Below are 19,551 nucleotides of genomic sequence, written 5' to 3' on the forward strand. Positions count from 1 at the left end.
GAGAGAGACAGCGTGAGCAGGGGAGGGTCAGAGAGAGAGGGAGACACAGACTCTGAAATAGGCTCCAGGCTGTGAGCTGGCAGCACAGAGCCCGACGTGGGGCTCGAACCCACGAACCGCGAGATCATGACCTAAGCGAAAGTCGGATGCTTAACCGACTAAGCCACCCAGGCGCCCCTGTTTTATTTATTTCTAAGAGAGAGAGAGGCAGCGTGAGCAGGGGAGGGTCAGAGAGAGAGAGGGAGATACAGAATCTGAAACAGGCTCTAGGCTCTGAGCTAGCTGTCAGCACAGAGCCTGATGCGGGGCTTGAGCCCACGAACTGTGAGAGCATGACCTGAGCCAAAGTTGGACGCCTAACCGACTGAGCCACCCAGGCGCCCCACACTGTATCTTTTAAACACCTCTAATTTTGGGACAGATCCAAGAGGCTTCTCTGGGCCTGATTCAAAGGACATTGGTGGGTAAAATGTTAGGGAGATTGGTTCTCTCTATGTATACATAGAACGTGTCTGGGAAACTGGCCCTTTCCAGGATGGAAGGCAAACCATTATCCTAGGGATGTTTCTAATGACACTTCTCTGGGACAAGCTTCCCATGACCACTTTTGTTTGAAACTCCTGAGATGGTTCTGGAACTTCTGAAACTTCCCTAGGGTTCTTAGCTTGGGAGAGAGCACATACAAAGGAGTTAAATAAGCAAAAGAAAAGGTCAAAAAACGTTTAAGCCTGGGGGCACCTGGGTGGCTCAGTTAAGTGTCAGATTTTGGCTCAGGTCATGATCTCGCGGTTCATGGGTTCAAGCCCCGCAGAGGGCTCTTTGCTGTCAGCACGGATCCTCTGTCTCCCTTTCTCTCTGGCCCTCCCCACTATCTCTCTCAAAAATAAATACACATTAAAAAAATTTAAGCCTGGATAAGTCAAAATATGAAGGTAGTTATTTCTGGCACAGGAGAATCGGAAATCTATTATCAATGAACCTTTTTAATTGTGATAAAAATACCATCAGTGTAAAGTTGTTGGGGAATATGGAAAGGAAAAAGGCTCAGGAGATGTAGCACAATTCATCAGGAGGTGAGGTTTCCATAGTCTCCTGCCCCTGCTGGTCTGGCCTGTTACCCAGCACCTGGCAAGAGCTTGTTACCGACACGATCTCTGCTCAGGCTGTCAACTAGTTGACCAGGTAGGGGACAGAGGAGCAGCCAGCGACTGTTAACTCTCCTTCCCTTTGACCTTGAAAAACTGGAAGATGACTGGACACAGACTCATGTTGTCTGGTATAGCTCCACCTTGCTGGGCAGCCACGGAAACCCACTATATTAGAAAGGACTGGCGAAAGACGTCGTAAGCAGTTTTCTCCTTGTCCCTGGTGTCGGTGATGCTGGCATTCATTTGGGCCTGTGTCCTAGAAGGAGCTCAGGTTTGCCCCTACCGATCAGTGCTTCTCACTGGTTTCAGATAAAACTTTCACCTAATAAATTAAATAGTGTGTGAGCCCTGGAGCCTGGGTAAGCTCCCTGGGGCCCGGAAATCATTAGATGAAATATTCCTCCTTCTCCCTGCCCTTGGCTGAGTCACTCTCCATTTGGAGGATGGCACCGGGCTCGCCTTCTGCAGGTTCGTAGGTGACGTAGCTGCCTTTGTTCTTGTACAGGTAAAAGAAGATCAAGATCACGACTGAGAGCAGGGTGAGGAAGACCACGGTGATAACAACTTGGAAAGGAGAGGGAAAATGCAGAGGTGTTTCAGGATTGAGGTCTCAGTAATTCATGGGGCCCACTGAAATTGACGACTCCCTCACTATTTACAAGGACCCTCCCATTCGAGTTAACCAGTGTCCACTCTCAGATCCATGTTCCCCCACAAGTTCAACTTCCATAGTGCATGACCCCTGGAGTATCTTGGTGCTTAAGCTAAGGACACACGGCTTTTGATTTCTGACAAAACAACTCCCTCTCACCCAGTTCCTGATGATTATGATAGAAACAGGAAGGAGGGAAACAGGAAATAGCTTCTCCCAAGAGGAAGGCATTTTTAAATCCACAGCCTCCTGCAGGGATTGCTCTGATCCCTCCCATCCTCTTCCTCACCCACTTGACAAACCACATCCTCATCTCTGCCCACATACTGGAGCGCAGCGCCCGTACGTGCTTTCGTGCTATTTGTGGCCACTTCCCACATCTACAGGCAGTGTCTCTGGCATGAAGTCTCTAACAGTCTCTTACAGCCTTGTGTGTATGTGCATAAAATAATCTACATGCCAAAACTAGTCCATTCCTGGATTTGGTCTCTAATCTGTGCTGTTTTCCTGCACAGGAAATACCCTAGCTCACCACACTGGGTGTCTGGTCTGTGGAGCAAGATAGCCCTTGAATTCAAAAGGTCTCTTGGATTTGGTTTAGGACTTTGTTACCTGCTATGAGTGCCGTGCTGGCCTCAGCTTCTGGGGACAGGGTTTCAGTGGCCTGCAGGATTGGGGTGGTCATCAGTTCTTCTGGAATATTTAGAAAAGTGAAAGAGGAAATGGGGTGAATTTTTTTGTTCTAAAACATAACGTTTGTTCTTCAAATTTTACTACCCTACCTCTACCCTAATAAAAACCTATCATTCAACTTCTATAGTAAATCTGTATGGAAAAACTTGGAGAATAGAAGAGAAAATAAACTACCATCCAAAGCCAATGAACATTTTGATGGATTTCTCTCTGCCTAATATAGTGGCTAAGAGTATGGGCTCTAGAGCCTAAATGAGTAGCTTTGAAGCTGAACTCCGTCCTTTACTGGCTGTGTTACCTTCAGAAAATTACCTAATCCCCCCGGCCATGTGTGTCAGCTTCCTCATCTGCAAAATGGAGATAATAGTATCTACTTTATAGAGTTGTTGTGACAGGTAGTAAGTAACTCAATAAAGGTAAGTTATCGTGGGGCACCTGGGTGGCTTAGTTAAGTGTCTGACTTCGGCTCAGGTCATGCATGGTCTCATAGTTCGTGAGTTCGAGCCCCGCACTGGGCTCTGTGCTGACAGTTCAGAGCCTGGATCCTGCTTTGGATTCTGTGTCTCCCTCTCACTCTGCCCATCCCTTGCTCGTTCTCGTTCTCTCTCTCATAAATAAGTAAACATTTAAAAAAAGGTAAGCTATTGTTAGGAATGCACAGTTTTACATAAATGAGATCAAATGATGAGTGTATATACATATATATTTATATTATATGGCACATGCATTTCTTCAATGTTCTTATAAAACTCTACATTGTAAACATTATTTTAAAATAATGAAACGAATGCTCCTCTTTTATTAAAACTCTTACCTACACTTCCAGAGTAGGTCCTGTAATTTAAAAAGTTTTGAAACAAGGCCTCTCTGAACGTAAAATATATCTCATACCTCCTCTTGCTGTTGTTCTATCCATCCTTCAGAGCCTGAAAGTCCCATCCCTAAGGTCATTACCCAGGGTGGGAACACTCAAAACCAGAGGTCTCCAGAAGTCCCTTTGAAGTGTTTATTCGGGAAGTCAGGGAGCCCTTTTAGTTCTCTCCCGGTTAGCATTTTCATGGAGGAATGAGAAGAGGCACCAAGTTAAGGTAACTTCAGGACAGAGGTATGGGTGGGGGGGACCCACAGGGGACATTACTCAATAACAGCAGCACTCATTAACCGCCTACCCTTTGCCAGGTTCTGTGCTAGGCACACTGGAGACGTAATGGTGAGCAAAACGCTCTACTTTCACGGAGCTTACCCTCCACCATGCCACGGTTCACAGTTAATGACCGTGATACATGAAACAGGAAATCGCCAGGCGCTCAGGACAGCATGTTTCAGAGGGGTTTGACCCAGTCTTCTAGCAGGCGCAGCCTCCGTAGGAAGTAAGATTTGAGGTGGGAGCTGAAGCAGGGGTAGGAGTTTATAGGGGAAAAGGGACAAGAGGTGGGGCACATTCTAGGCAGAGAGAAGAACCTGGGTCAAAGCTCTGGCCCACAGGGCAAGAGCATGACTCCTGTCTAATGCCGGACGCCTGCAGATTTCCATCTAGGGCAAGTGAAATGAAGACACCAGCGGTGGGCCTGGGAGCAGTGCTGAGCAGGGCCAGTGGTGGTGAAGGGTCTTTTTACACAGGCCAAGAAGAGGCCTGATGACCCTGGTCCTGCAACACAGCAGAGGTGGGCCGCCAACAGCACCTGCCCCCTGGAGGCCTGGCCAAGCCGTTCTCCGCTGTTCTCTGTTCTTTCTTTCTTCTCCTCCTCCTTCTTTTTTTAATGTTTATTTTTGAGAGAGAGAGAGACAGTGTGAGCAGGGGAGGAGCAGAGAGAGGGAGACACAGAATCCGAAGCAGGCTCCAGGCTCTAAGCTGTCAGCACAGAGCCCAACGTGGGGCTGGAGCCTACGGACTGTGAGATCATGACCTGAGCCGAAGTCGGACGCTCAACTGGCTGAGCCACCCAGGAGCCCCCTCTCTTTCATTCGGAGTGGATAGCTGAGCCACTCCATGGCCTTGGGCAAATGGTTACATCTCCCCATTCACTCTGCTCTAGTGTTGCTGATGGGGGGTGACATTAACCAAATTTGCAGGGTGATGGTGAAGCCTAAAAGAGAGCTCGGAAGCATCACTACTAATCAATATATTATTTAAGGTGACTATGTGCTCAGTGATTAAAAGCTGCTCTGGGTTGGAACCCTACAGCAACAAATTACTAGGTGACTCTAAAGGAAGTTACTAAGTATTAAGTCTCTCTGAGCTTCAGTTTCTTGATTTGCAAAATGGGAGTGTTGTGGGCGGCTGGCGAGACGGCTTCAGATGATCCTTGCCTCCTGGTATTTACACCTTTGTGTAAGCCCCTCTCCCTGTGCCTGGGATAGACCCAGTGACTTCTAACAAACGGAATACAGCAGAAGTGATGGGATGTCATTTCTGTCAGAGAGTTGCCCTGAACTTTACCTTCCTGGTCAGACTCCAACTGCTGCTTCTTAATACAGACACTTTCCTCCCCCAAACCTCCCAGGGCTGGGTGCACTCCTTTGCATTCCTTCTAGACTTCTGTACAGATGCTCTTAGGTTTGACTTTCTTTCTTTTCTTTTCCTTCCTTCCTTCCTTCCTCCCTTCCTTCCTTCCTCCCTTCCTTCCTTCCTTCCTTCCTTCTCCTCCTCTCTTTCTCTCTCTCTTTCTTTTAAGTAGGGTTCAAGCGCAGCATAGAGCCCAGTATGGCGCTTGAACTCACAACCCTGAGATCAAGGCCTGAGCTGAGATTGAGTTGGACCCTTAATGACTGAGCCACCCAGGTGTCCCGGTTTTGTCTTTCCTAAGCATTAGAAAATGTAAGATATACAAAGCACTGAGAAGAATAGTTTATGTACAGAATCTTAAGTATAAAGATTAAGAGGATTCTCTTCAATCAACCAACAGCAATTTACTTTGCACCTACTGTGTGCCTGAGGCAGAGTCATAGATGCTGGGAAAGTGACAGTGATGAGGTCAACCAGGGACCAGACCATGGAGCTCTCAGAGGACAGATACATATGACTCCCTGGAAAGAGAATCTGGGATGGAAAATGATTCCTATTTGGGAAATTCTACAAATGATCCCAATTATGACAGCTGCTATTTCCTAAGTCCCTGCTTTGTGCTGGGTGCTTTATATACATACTTATTAATCCTTACAACATCAACCACTTCCAAGTTTTTATTTGCTAATGTGGCCCCAGAGGCCCTGGGAGAGTTAAGTGACATGGGTCATATCACACACGAAGGAACAGTGGATGGAGCCAAGATCTGAATGCAGGACTACCCACTCCAATGCCCAAGCAAGGTATTTACACTCACCCTCCTACTACCGTCCTTTCCTCTTTTTTCCAATAGGGAACAAGAAGAAGAGATCATGAAAGATAACTATGAGGCAGCACAAGAAACTTTCCAGAAAGTTCAAGGGTTTCAAAGATATGGATAAAGGTGGAAGAAAAACCAGCCAACCAGAATCAACTACACACTGCTGTGCCACAAAGAGTGAGTCCTTAATGCAAACTGGCTCAAGGGCAACTAGTAAGCGGGGAAAGGTGTCAGGGTGATATGGATGCCATGTTGCTTCATATGCAACCTCCCTGACTGTAACGTTGGATGTGATCAGAGGCAAGCTTGCTATACCTAAAGGTCACATGCCAGCAATAGAGCTTCACAAACAGAAAATTCAACAGAAGTGTCTACCCTGGACGCCGATCTTGGTCAGTTTCCATTTACGCTAAGCCATCTGGTGAGGCAGGAAGTACGAATGAAGGAGGTACAAAGAAATTTACCTCTCTATGAAGACAATGGATTAATGAAGAAGGCAGACTCTACATCAGAGTTTTACTTCTGAGGAAAATGGTCTCTTCTGGAACTGAAGGCTCTTGGGAATCTACTTCTAAAAGGAGGAAGCACACATCTCAGGAACAAAGGCTCATCCATTTTGTTGCATGGGTCAGAATTTCCTTCATCTTTAGGGCTGAATAATAGGACAAAGGAAATTCTGACCTATGTTACAAAATGGATTCCACTTATACTAGGTACCTAGAACGGTCAAATTCATGGGGACGGGAAGTAGAATGGTAGTTGTCAGGATCTGGGCAGAGGAGAGACGGGGGATTGTTGTTTAATGGATACAGAGTGTCAGTTTGGGAAAACGAGAAATTTCTGGAGGTGGATGGTGGTGATGGTTACACAACAATGTGAATGTACTTAATACACTTAATATTGTAAATTTTATGTTATGTATAATTTTACTATAATAAAAAAACCACTTTTCTTCATACAGTTTACATTCTGAGAAAGGGAAGATAGACAATAAACTAAATAAGTTAAAGATACACTCTATTAGATGATGATCAGTACTATGTAGGAAAAAAGAGCAGGAAGGAGGTTGGGGCTTGGCATGTGGATAAGGGTTGTCAGGGAATCTCCCTGATGAAGTGACTGGAGTAAAGGCCTATAGATGGTGAGGAAGGCAGCCAGGCAGGGATCTGGGCAGAGGGACTGGCAAGTGTGAGGTGGGGCTATCCACAATACTGGAAAGCCCTGGAGTGGTTGAACGCTTGGCATGCCTAAGGCACAGCACAGAGGTCTCTGAACAGAGCAAGGGAAAGCAAGAGGAGATGGAATTGAGGAAGCTGTATACCAGGGGAGTGGTGGGCCATGGAAGGGCTTTGGCTTTTCCAGTGAAATGAGAACCTTTTAGAGGTTTTTGAAGCAGGGACTGGATTTATATCTCAAAACAGTGCAGTCTCCGTTGTGCATTAGACTCTCTGAGAGATCTGTTAAAATGTAGATTCTGATTTAGTGGGTCTGGGGTGGGGGGGTCTGAAATTCCAAAGACCACACCTTTTTTGTTTGTTTCTGAAAAAGAGCAAGAAGTGGGGAGAGGCAGAGAGAGGATGAAACAGGATCTGCGGTGGGCTGTGCACTGACAGCACAGAGCCTGACTTCTGGGGGCTCGAACGCATGAACTGAGCTCACGAACCGCGAGATCATGACCTGAGCCAGTCCATCGCTTAACCAACCGAGCCACCCAGGTGCCCCCAATGACCACACTTTTGAGACAATGAGAGACCACCATGTTGTAAGGAAGCCCAATGCAGCCCACCAGATGAGGCTCCATGTGGGAAAACTGAGCCACCCTACGCTCAGGTCACAGCCAGTAGCAGCTGCTAGATGTGTGAGAGAAGCCCATCTTGGACCTTCCAGCCCAGCAGACCATCCAGTGAATTGAAGCTGTAGGAGTGGGCACAGGTGAAACCAGTGGAAGTATGCCAGGTAACCCACAGAATTGTAAGAAATTGCTATTGTTGTAAGCCACTGATTGTTGATGTGTGTGATGCAGCAATAGGTCACTGAAACAGAAACTGATTTTCTTCTAAAGCCCCAATGCGGGGCTTGAATCCATGACCCTGAGATCAAGGCTTGAGCTGAGATCAAGAGTTGAATGCTTAACCAACTGAAACCCCCAGGTGCCCCAAAACAGAAACTGATTTTAAATGCTCCCTTTGACTGCAGTGTGGGCAAGGGGCTGTGGGAAGATAAGATGGGGTAAAAGCAGGTTGTTGTACCCTCCCCAAGGCCACAGCTGCATCCACCCGAAGGGGGAGCCTTTTTCTACTGGCTCAAAAGCACTGACTGGGTCTAGCAGCAGCCCAGTGAGAAAGTGGTGGGATTCCGGCAAGGGTGACAGCAATGTCTGAGGACTAACTAGAGGGAGGGCGGGCATGGGATCACCGGAGATGGGAGGCCTACAGGAGGAACAGATTTGGAAGGGAAGATCAGAGTTCAATTCTGTACATGACTGCTTATTAAGTATCCAAGTGCAGGTGTTAAGACTGGAATTTTGGAAAGAGGTCTGGACTAGAGGTTTAAAAAGTCTGCATGCTGAAGCCCATGAGAGTGTGTGAGATCACCAAGGGAATAAGTGCTGACAAAGAGGCCCAAGGACTGAGCCCAGAAAGGAAAGAGCAAAGGAAACTGAGGAGTAACAGCCAAACAGGTCAAGCACTAGCACTACTGGGTTTGACCATGCAGGGCTCACGAACAACCTGGACAACACAAGCTTTGGTGAAATCCTGCATCAAAGGCCCTGGTTTACAGTGGATTCAAGAAAAAAAAAAAAATGGAAGGGAAGGAACTGGGAGCAGAATGTAGATAAACTCTTTTTCCTGTAAATACGAGCAGAGCAATGGGGCGGTAGTTGGAGAGGGATGGGAGCTCAAGGTTTCTGTTTATTTTTTTAAGGATGGGAGAAATGACAGCATGTTTATTTATGGATAGGAATAACTCAGATGAGAGGGAACAGCTGGTGATACGTGAGGGAGGAGAGTGGCTCCAACCGCGTCCTTGACAGGGTCGGGACCAGTGCACAGACAGAGAGGCTGGGGGCAGGCGGAGCAGAGATCCGGCGTTACTGACATGCAGGGGCAGGTGGCAGGTGTGTGGGGGCGGTGGGAGCCTCTGGCAGTTCCTTCTGAAAAGTTTAATTTGCTCAGGAAAACAGAATGCAAGGTCATCAACTGAGAGTGAGGATGGGGATTGGAGTTTAAGGAGAGTTGAAGGTGCGGTAGGAGTAAATAACATCTTAACACGGAACACCTGAGCACCGGTAAGGCTGTTAACGTCCTGCGGAGTAATACAGGCGGCTGCAAGGCCTACGTGGAGAACTGACTGAACATCAAGGAATGAAGTGGCGCACGTGGAACCACAGGTTCTTCCGCTGGGATCTGACCTTAGTTCCTTTGGAATTGATATTGTGATGTCAAACCGTGCCGGACTAAATTTAAGGTCTTTCTGTAATTCACAATAAAGATATTACATCAATAAGACAGGTGTAAGAGCAGTTCAATATCATTTTTCCCTTCTGATAATAACTCTGCCTTTTTTGCTTTTTTGCTTGCCTTTTAACATACTGCTTGTTCAATCCTTTGCAAGATCTTTGTTTCGGTGCTCTGCTCTATTGGTGCCTTCCATGCGAGCTTAGTGTGGAAGGGCTCAGGGCCCTCTGGGTAAAGGCAGACTCCTGCTGGCCCAGGAAAGGTTCCATGAATTTGTGCAAGTCGCCATGCAAGAGGGGGCACAAGTTAACTGATAAACAGAGAGATTTCAAAGGAGTGGAGAAATGGGCCAAATTGAACAAGATAGGAATTCGACAGACTCCTTGGTCTTAGGTGCAGCAAACCAACTAGTCATAAAGAAAGCAGGGGACGCCACAGTTTAGCAGCACCGTATATGGAGACTTACAGTGAGATCAGTAGAAAGCAACTGGTACTGGAAGATACAGCCCAAAATGGCAACCAGAGTGACAGCTAGGTGGTGAAACTCTGGATGATTTTTAATTTCTTCTACATGCTTTCCTTTGTCTTTAAATCGCTTACGATGGTAACTGCAGTTGATCCTTGAACAACACAGAGGTGAACTGTGTGGGTCTACTTTTCAGGAGGATTCCCCCCCCAAAACACCATATAGTCCTGTAAACGAATTTTGTCTTCCTTATGATTTTCTTAATAACATTTTCTTTTCTCTAACTTACTTTATTGTAAGAATACAGTGTATAGTACGTACAACATACAAAGTTTGTGTGAATCGACTGTTACTGGTAAGGCTTTTTGCCAACAGTAGGCTATTAGTAATTAAGTTTGGGGGGAGTCAAACGTCATATATGGATTTTTGACTGTGTAGAGGGTGGTATCTCTAATCCTCATGTTGTTCAAGGGTCATGTTTTCTTTTATAATCGTAAAAAAATTTAGGGGCACCTGGATGGCTCAGTTGGTTAAATGTGTGGCTTCAGCCCTGGTCATGATCTCATGGTTTGTGAGTTTGAGCCCCGCATTGGGCTCTCTGCTGTCAGCACAGAGTCTGCTTCGGATCCTGTCCCCCTCTGTCTCTCTGCCCCTTCCCTGCTCACGTATTTTCTCTCTCTCAAAAAACAATTTTTAAAAATTAATTAAAAAAATAAATTTAAAACTTGCTGTCAACTTAGGCCCCGTTAATATACATATGGTCTCTAATAATGGAGGCAACAATGTGGGCCTACTTTGTGTTACTCCAAGACTGCAGAGCTGCGTCAGGGTGTGACAATTTTGTGGTGAGTACCCAACATAATGAAAGGCTTGGAAATGCTATCAGATAAGGAGAGCTTGCAAGACAAAGTCCAGAGAGAAAACTTAGGGAGAGCCTGGAATTTGAATGCTATCTTCAAATATGCCTATGGATGACCTGTGCAAGAGGACCACTGGCGGAAACTAATGAGAGAGAGAGGTCTCCTCCCAGAGAAGGAGGTGCAAAAAGGGGTCTAATGCTTCCTGGGGTGGAGAGAGAATTCTAGTACAGAATGAGTAGTTCAACTAGCTGACCTTCAGGAACTTTCTCAGCCTTAATTTTGGAATTAAAAAAAATTTTTTTAAATGTTTATTTATTTTTGAGAGAGAGAGACAGAGCACGAGTAGGGGAGGGGCAGAGAGAGAGGGACACACAGAATCTGAAGCAGGCTCCAGGCTCTGAGCTGTCAGCACGGAGCCCGACACGGGGCTTGAACCCACAAACCACGCGATCGTGACCTGAGCTGAAGTCGGATGCTTAACTGACTGAGCCACCCAGGCACCCCAATTTTGGAATTCTTTTATAAAGTAAAAGTGTTCTTTTAGAATTCTCTTCAAAATCAAATTTCTGAACTGGCGAAATCTCAGTGAGGTTTGTGGGTTAGTTATCAGGATTATATCAATGTTAATTTGTTGGTTTTCACAAAGTGCCCTGGTCATGTAAGATACTGACATTAGGAAAACTGGCTGAAGGGTATATGGGGACTGTCTCTACTATTTTGCAACTTTTCTACAAATCTAAATTCCTCCAAGATAAAATGTTTTTTGTTTTTTTTTTTTTTTAATTAAATTTTGAACATTTAAAAGAGTTTTTTCAGACTAAAGGTCATGCGGTGTCCTAGGTGCTAATGAGCTAGGGTCTTCAGGCTTCAAGTGTCAGAACCATAATCTGTGGGGGCGCCTGGCTGGCTCAACAGGTAGTGCATGTGGCTCTTTTTTTTTTTCTAGGAGAGAGAGAGAGAGAGAGAGACAGCATGAGCAGGGGAGGGTCAGAGAGAGAGGGAGTCACAGACTGAAACAGGATCCAGGCTCTGAGCTGGCAGTCAGCACAGAGCCCGACGCAGGGCTCGAACCCACGAACCGCGAGATCATGACCTAAGCGAAAGTCAGACGCTTAACCGACTAAGCCACCCAGGCACCCCAGTGCATGCGGCTCTTAACCTCAGGGTTGTGAGAGAGACAGAAAACAAGTGGGGGAGGGGCAGAGAGAGAGGGACAGAGAATTCCAAACAGGGTCCACCCTGTCACTACAGAGCCCAAAGACAACGTAGGGCTCCATCTCACAAACCTCGAGATCATGACCTGAGCCCAAGTCCAAGAGTCAGATGCTTAACCCAGTGAGCCACTCAGGTGCCCCTTAATCTCAGGGTTGTGAGTTCAAGCCCCATGTTGGGCATGGAGCCTACTTAAAATTAAAAAAGAAAAAGGAACTATAATCTATACTTGCAATTTTTAGTTTATAAAACATACATTATTTTATCTCCACCCCACGGTGGTGATGTAAGCAGGTTGGTATTATCATTACGTATGAGCTGAGCAAACTGCATCAACCAGCAGTTTACTCAGCAGTTGGCTGAGCTGGGCTTCAAATCCATCTCCTCATCCCAAGGTTCTTTCCACCACACAGTACCAACTCTCCAGGGTAAGGAAACATCTCTGCTCTGCTCCCAGCTAACCATTTTGTGTATGTGTCCACTGGTTATGGGTTCCCTGAGTTTTCCTGCAGAATGGAAAGGGTGTTCACTGTAGCACAGTTTGCAAGAGCCGACACATATCTGAATGCCTATCAGCAGAGGAATGATTAAATAAATTACAGGCCATTCGTTCTGGAAACACTATATAGTTGTTAAAAGGAATGTGGTAGATCTGCAATTACTGGGACAGAATATACAGTTAGATGAAAAAAGCAAATTGCAAGGTCAGTCATGTGTAATACAATTACATGTTTGAAAAAAGTAATTAAAATGAAACTATAAACATACACAAATATATATATATATACATATATATATATATCTGTATATAGATAGAAAAGGCCTAGAAAGTTATTCCTTAAGTGGCATGTAATAGCTTTTTTTAAAAAATAATTTTTAAAAATGTTCATTCATTTATTTAGAGAGAGAGAGAGAGCGAGCAAGTAGCGTAGGGGCAGAGAGAGAGGGACAGAGAGAGAATCCCAAGCAGGCTCTGTGCTGTTGGTGGGATGTGGGGCTCCATCCCACGAACTGTGAGACCATGACCTGAGCCGAAGCCAAGAGGTGGACGCTTACCCGACTGAGCCACCCAGGCGTCTTCACATGTAACAGCTTTTTAATGAAAAAATAAACAACAGGGGCATCTGGGTGGCTCAGTCAGGTAAGAGTCTGACTCTGGCTCACGTCATGATCTCATGGTTTGTGGGTTTGAGCCCTGGTCGGGCTCTGTGCTGACAGCTCGGAACCTGGAGCCTGCTTCGGATTCTGTGTTTCCCTCTCTCTGCCCCTCCCCTGCTTGTGCTCCGTCTCTCTCTGTCTCTCAAAAATGAACAAACGTTTAAAAAAATTAAACAACCAAGTAAAGAAACAACAACCAAGTAAACTTAAGTTCAGGAAGCCTGGCATAAAAGGGGGTAAATGGCTTATCATTTTCCCCCCATTTTCTCCTGTTGCTACCCCATTTCTCTCCTGCTCCCTGTCCAAATAGAGAAACAATAATGTTACTCTCTTCTTTCCCTTTTCAGACATGGAAGGACAGTAACACCATTTTTCTTTCAGATGGGAGGTGTGGGGTGCGGGACCACAATGAGATTTGAGGCGCCACCCAAATCCTAAACAATAGCAAATGAACTTCAAGATCTATTTTCCCTACTTACCCTTTTTCTGGTTCTTGTTAACCCAGATACCTGTTGGTTTCTTTGTGACCCCTGTTTCCAAGCAAAATCTCTTATCACTGAGGCATCAGATCCTTTGCCTCCTGAGTCTGCCAACCTACTTATTTGCTCTAGACTTGCCCAACAAAGGGCGGCTCCCCCAATTCTCCTTTCCATGGGAACCCGCCCTGGAATTCGGCTCCCTTTCTCCTTCCTTCTCTTTCATGTGCCCGGGCCAGTGGGGTGGAGTGAGACTCTGAGAGTGGTGTACCATGGCAGAAAGCACACAGGCTTTAGAGTAAACCAGACTTGGCACAAAAATCTTGCCTCGGCCTCTATTAGGCACATGACCGTGGGAGAATTTAATTGCTGAACGTTTCTTAATTGCCCTGAATGTCAGTTTTGACTTCTGTAAAAGGAGAATAAAACCTGTTCACAGGGCTGTGATAAGGAATAAGCAAGATGAAAAATGCGGAGGGTCTAATTCTGAGTGAAGACAACATAGGACGTGGCTGTGTAATTAGGTGGCAAAAGAGACGGGCTTTACCTGGCGAGGGGCAGGGGGCGGCAGAGCCCACAATGCCAAATTCCACTCCATCCTGCTTCCTATAGGGCGGCCTATGTGCTGGGCACAGCAGGCACACCTAGGGTCCACAGTACTTTAGGAACCCGTGAAAGCGTTTTCTGAGGATTCTAATTGTAATGACTTTAATTTCTTTTCAAATCAGAAGAAAAAAATGGAATGTCAGGTCAAGGAAACTGTCATATTGTTATATCAATCAATTATTAGTTATAAATATAAAATAATGGTTTCATTATATTAATATTATATTCTTCTTTGTGCCAACATGGTCGTAAAGTATAATTTTTCAATTCACAATAATCACACCTTGGATATCGTATTGCTGGCTATGATACTGCCACTATGCAAGCTTAAAAAATACAATTATATATAAATATAAATACATATATATATATATATATTTTCTTTTATGGAGGAATGGACTCAGAAAGGCAAAAGTGCCAAGGGCCCATGAAAGCCATAAAGGGCCCTCACTTTTAACACTCCCAAAGGATCTCCTTTAGGAGGTCTTTACAGACTGGGGAAAAGGGATGTGAGGTGGCATAGGTGGGGAGCTGGGGAAGACACATACTAGACTCAATGATCCCATCCTTCAAAGTACAAGCCCTGTCAAGGAACTTATGCTTGCTGAACCCTGTGGGTGGGGGACTATATGATATGTCCCAAAATACCACTTCATTCATCTCATTCGTTGGGTCAAGAATATACACATAAAACTCAACACAACAGCAAAACTAGCCAATTAAAAAATGGGCAAGGACTTGGGATGTGTGGATGGCTCAGTCGGTTAAGCATCCAACTTCAGTTCAGGTCATGATCTCGCAGTCTGTGAGTTCTAGCCCCGCGTCAGGCTCTGTGCTGACAGCTCAGAGCCTAGAGCCTGCTTCAGATTCTGTGTCTCTCTCTCTCTCTGCCCCTCTCCTGCTCGCACTCTGTTTCTCTCTCTCAAAAATAAAATAAACGTTAAAAAACATTTAAAAAAATGGGCAAGGAGTTGAATAGACATATATGTAAAGGAGATATGCAAAAAAAAAAAAAAGAGGAAGATATGCAGATGGCACATGAAAAGATGCTCAACATCACTAATCATTAGGAGATGTAAATTAAGACCACAAAGAGATAGCACCTCACACCCATTTGGATGGCTACTAACAAAAAAAAAGGAAAGAAAAGACAGAAAGAAAGAAAGAGAAAAGAAAAGAATGAGTGCTGTTAAGGATGCAAATAGGGGCACCTGGGTGGCTCAGGTAGTTAAGCGTCAGACTTCAGCCCGGGTCATGATCTTGTGGTTCATGAGTTTGAGCCCTGCGTTGAGTTCTGTGCTTACAGCTCAGAGTCTGGAGCCTGCTTCAGATTCTGTGTGTCCCTCTCTCTCTGCCCCTCCCTCACTCACACACTGTCTCTCTTTCTCAAAAATAAATAAACATTAAAAATTAAAAAAAAAAGGATGCAGATAAATTGGAATCTTTGTTCATTGCTGGTGGGAGTGAAAATGGTGCAGCTGCTATGGTAAACTTTTTGGCGGTTCCCAAAAAATTAAATAGAATCACCACATGATCCGGCAATTCCACTACTGGGAGTATACCCAAAAGAACTGAAAGCAGGTACTCAAGAAGTTATTCATATTCATAGCAGCCTTATTCACAATAGCCAAAAGGTGAGAGCAATCTATTGATGGGTGAATGGATACAGAAAATGATGTGTCACATATATATACATACATGTATATAATGATGTATGTGTGATATCATTCAGCCTCAAAAAGGAAAGAGATTCTGACACATGATCCAATGTGGATGAACCCTAGAGATGTTAAGTGAAAACAGCCAGACAGAAAAGGACAAATATTGTGTGACTCCACTTATATGAGGCACCTAGTCAAATTTATACAGATAGGAAGTATATTGCCGGTCATTAAGAGCTGGAGGGTGGGATCCCTCCTACACTGTTGGTGGGAATGCAAACTGGTGCAGCCCCTCCGGAAGACAGTATGGAGGTTCCTCAAAAAACTAACAATAGAACTCCCCTATGACCCACCAATAGCACTGCTAGGAATTTACCCAAGGGATACAGGAGTGCTGATGCATAGGAGCACATGTACCCCAATGTTCATAGCAGCACTCTCCACAATAGCCAAGACATGGAAAGAGCCTAAGTGTCCATCAACAGACGAATGGATCAAGAAGATGTGGCTTATCTATACCATGGAATACTACATGGCAGTGAGAAAGAATGAAATCTGGCCATGTGTAGCAACATGGATGGACCTTGAGGGTGTTATGCTGAGCGAAATAAGTCAGGCAGAGAAGAACAGATACCATATGTTTGCACGTATAGGAGGATTAGGAGGAACTTAACGGAGGACCAAGGGGGAGAAGAAGGGGGGAAATGGTGGGGGAGAGGGAGGGAGGCAAACCATGAGAGACTCTTGAATGCTGAGAACAAACTGAGGACTGATGGGTGTGAGGGGGGAGGGGGGAGATGGGCGTGGAGGAGGGCACTTGTGGGGATGAGCACTGGGTGTTATATGGAAACCAACTTTACAATAAACTAAAAAAAAAAAAAAGAGCTGGAGGGTGGGGCAATGGGGAGTTGTTGTTTAATCCATACACAGTTTCAGTGTGGAGACAGGCGGTAATGATTGCACAACAGTGTGAATGTTCATCAGTATTTAACACCACTGAGCTACCAACACATAGCTAAAATCATAATATTTATAATATGTATATTTTACCACAAATAGAAAGGAGAAAGAAAAGGATTTGCCTAAGTCCTAATTCCTGGGTTAGCTGCCCAAACATCACCTCTTTTCCCTACAGGTAGGTTTATTCTCGAGGTCCTCTGCCCTCTCCTCTAGGACACATATGGTCTCTGTGGATTCACACATGGCACTAACCTGATCTAGAACACCCCTGCACCCCTCCCCTCCTGATGTGCACACACCTCATCTATTCTTCAAGCTCCAGCCCATTCCGTGCTCATGAAGCCTTTGCTGACCAATCTAGGCTTCTAGCCACTTCTCCCTTTCCTCAGCTCTCACCGGACAATGTACATTCTGAAAAGCGTGCATCACCAGTTACAGAGGACACTGTCTTAGATTTCCCTGGGGTTGTCACTCACCCGTTTCCATATCAGTATAGTAGATAATGCCTGTTCTAATGACAAATGAGGCTGTGTCCACGAAGACAAAGGTGTGTAGACCAACCAAGGTGTTTTTCCTCCCCTCCCCTAACTGGTACACAACGGAAACAATCCGTGACTATCTGATTGTTTGTCTGGCTCAGCTTGATTACTGAATAAAAGGCGGGAATCTGTTCTCAGAGGAAGGAGAGATCGATTCCTGCCTGAGCACAGCTCCAGGAAACGATGGGTTTTGATGCTGGAATGTAGCATCAGAGGAGTGGAGTGAAAACGTGGGCAGGGGCACCTGTGTGGCTTAGTCGGTGAAGCGTCCCACTTCGGCTCAGGTCATGATTTCACCATCCGTGAGTCTGAGCCCCAAATGGGGCTCTATGCTAACAGTGCAGAGCCTGCTTGCACTGTCTCCCTCTCTCTGCTCCTCCCCCGTTCTCTCTCTCAAAAATAAACAAACATTAAAAAAAAAAAAAGGCAGGCAGAATTCCTTTCCAGGAAAACGCTGGCCTCTAACAAGCACTTGTTTGTTACCAATGTTACTGAGTCCTTACTAGATATGAGACACTGGTGCTGGGTGTTTTATATGGGCTATTTCAGAATAGCCTCATAAGATAGGCACTATTTCCCTCATTTTACAGATGAGAAAACTGGAACTCTGAGGGTAGATCACTCATCCAAGGTCACAAACTTTTAAGTGGCAGTGTCGGCAACCAGCCCAAGTCCATGTGATTTCAGATTACTCAAACTGCACCAAAGTAAGCATTCTGGTTGCCCTCTGGGCCTTCCAGGACCTTTTGAGGTGAGCCCGGGGGATCTGGGCTGAGGCCTCAGGGAATTCCAGGCCTGGGCTGGGGGTGGGAGAATGGCGATTGCGTCTCTATCATTAGTATTGGGAAAGGCCTTCACCTACCTTCTGGAGAAGGCGTGGTTAGCAGGCTAGCCATTGCAGCAAGTGGAGAGAGAGCAGATCTGTGGGGAGAAGGACAAACACAGGCATGAGGTGGAGGGGCCTCTACCTGGGGCTGGAGAGCCTTTGGGGCCACGTTTTTGTGGGACCCTTCCCTCCTGGGGCTAGTCCTAAACCCTTCTCTTTGGGTTTCCCTGAGTATCTCTTCAGGCTGCAGGTGCCAAGAGCAGAGCCGAGACCTTTGGGACCTGGTGTACGCTGACTCTGAAAGTACCACCCCGAGATCCTTTCACCGGGCCACCACATTTACCTAAGGGATCTCTCCCGGCCTGAGAAAGTTAGGCGACAGTATGCAAATTAGCAGCGCACCCAGTTTCACCAAGCCTCGGGCACAGGTACTCTGAGCTCCCCGAGCCTGGAGCCTGCGCTCAGCCGTCCACTAGGGGTCAGGAGAGGGCCGGGAGGGCACGACTCACCGGCTCCCGGGCCCGCGTGGGGAGGGGGTGGGGGGGGGCAGGGCCAGGGCCTGGGAGCGGGGAGCCAGGCACAGGAGCTTGGAGGTGAGGGGCCTCGGTCGCCTTCGGGCCTGTCCCCGACCAGCCGCCGTCGGGCCCTGGCCCCCTCCCCTCAAGTCGTCCCTTCCCCGTCCGCTGCGCCGTCTGCGCGGCCCCTGCCGAACCCCGCCCGCCGGCCACTAGCGCCGAGCCCCACTCGGCCCGGCCCGGGACTCGGCGCCCGGCGCGGGCGTCGGGGCTGGCGCAGCGTGGACCCGGCGACTCGGCCCCGGCCCCGCCCCGGCCCCGGCCCTCCAGCGTTACCGGCACACGGCTCCCGGGGCGGCCCGCGGCGCGTGGGACCGTCCGTCCGGGGCGGGCGGCTCGGGTCGCTCTGGGCTGGCGTCGCTCCCGCGGCCGAGGCGACTGCGGTGTGCTTGCGGCCCCCGGGTTCGGCCGGCGCTCCCTCTCTGCCTCCCCAGGTGCCCTCCTCCGCGTGCTCACCTTACCAGTCGGACGGGCTGCCGCGGAAGGGCCCGGCGCCACTCCGCGCGTCCTTTTGAACTCTCCGAGGGGCGGGAACGGCGGAGATTCGCGGAGAACCGCCGACGGACACAGAGCCGGAGGAAGCCGCGGACCCGGCGCGCAGCGAGCTGCGGAGGCCGGCGGGGACTGGGGGTGGGGGGGCCGGCCGACTGGGTGGGACAGGAAAAGAGGAGAGAAACCGCCCTCTGCAGGTTCCCTCTGCCCGCCCGGCCGCCTCTGCTCCCCCGGGAGGAAAGGCTGCTTTTCCTCGTCCGATTGTCACTTTACTCTCCATCCGGAGCCGCTTCCTCCCTCGCCCCGAAGCTCCAGACGGCGTGGGGTCGGAACTGGGATCACTGGGATCTGTCCGCTTTCCCCCGATCGACGTAATTTGAACTCCCAGCAAATGCGGAAAGTTACATTTACTTGCGTTTGCATATCATTTACGTAAATAGGTC

The 19,551-nt window shown here is 47.2% G+C and overlaps 1 protein-coding gene across 1 annotated transcript; it reads right to left on the reverse strand.

Annotated features, from left to right (window-relative positions):
* Nucleotides 1-963: 963 nt before the first annotated feature.
* Nucleotides 964-19,066, reverse strand: LOC120237892 (small cell adhesion glycoprotein). Its single transcript, XM_039241361.1, has 4 exons — nucleotides 18,893-19,066; nucleotides 18,078-18,136; nucleotides 2,413-2,493; nucleotides 964-1,712 (listed from the first exon to the last, which is right to left on the reverse strand). The coding sequence occupies exons 2-4, from the start codon at nucleotides 18,109-18,111 to the stop codon at nucleotides 1,534-1,536; spliced, it is 294 nt and encodes a 97-aa protein (XP_039097292.1). The 5' UTR covers nucleotides 18,112-18,136; nucleotides 18,893-19,066; the 3' UTR covers nucleotides 964-1,533.
* Between the last annotated feature and the right edge of the window lie 485 nt (nucleotides 19,067-19,551).

Source organism: Hyaena hyaena, unplaced genomic scaffold (genome assembly GCF_003009895.1).
Source record: "Hyaena hyaena isolate Hyena2069 unplaced genomic scaffold, ASM300989v1 scaffold_192, whole genome shotgun sequence".
In the NCBI taxonomy this organism is placed as follows: domain Eukaryota; kingdom Metazoa; phylum Chordata; class Mammalia; order Carnivora; family Hyaenidae; genus Hyaena; species Hyaena hyaena.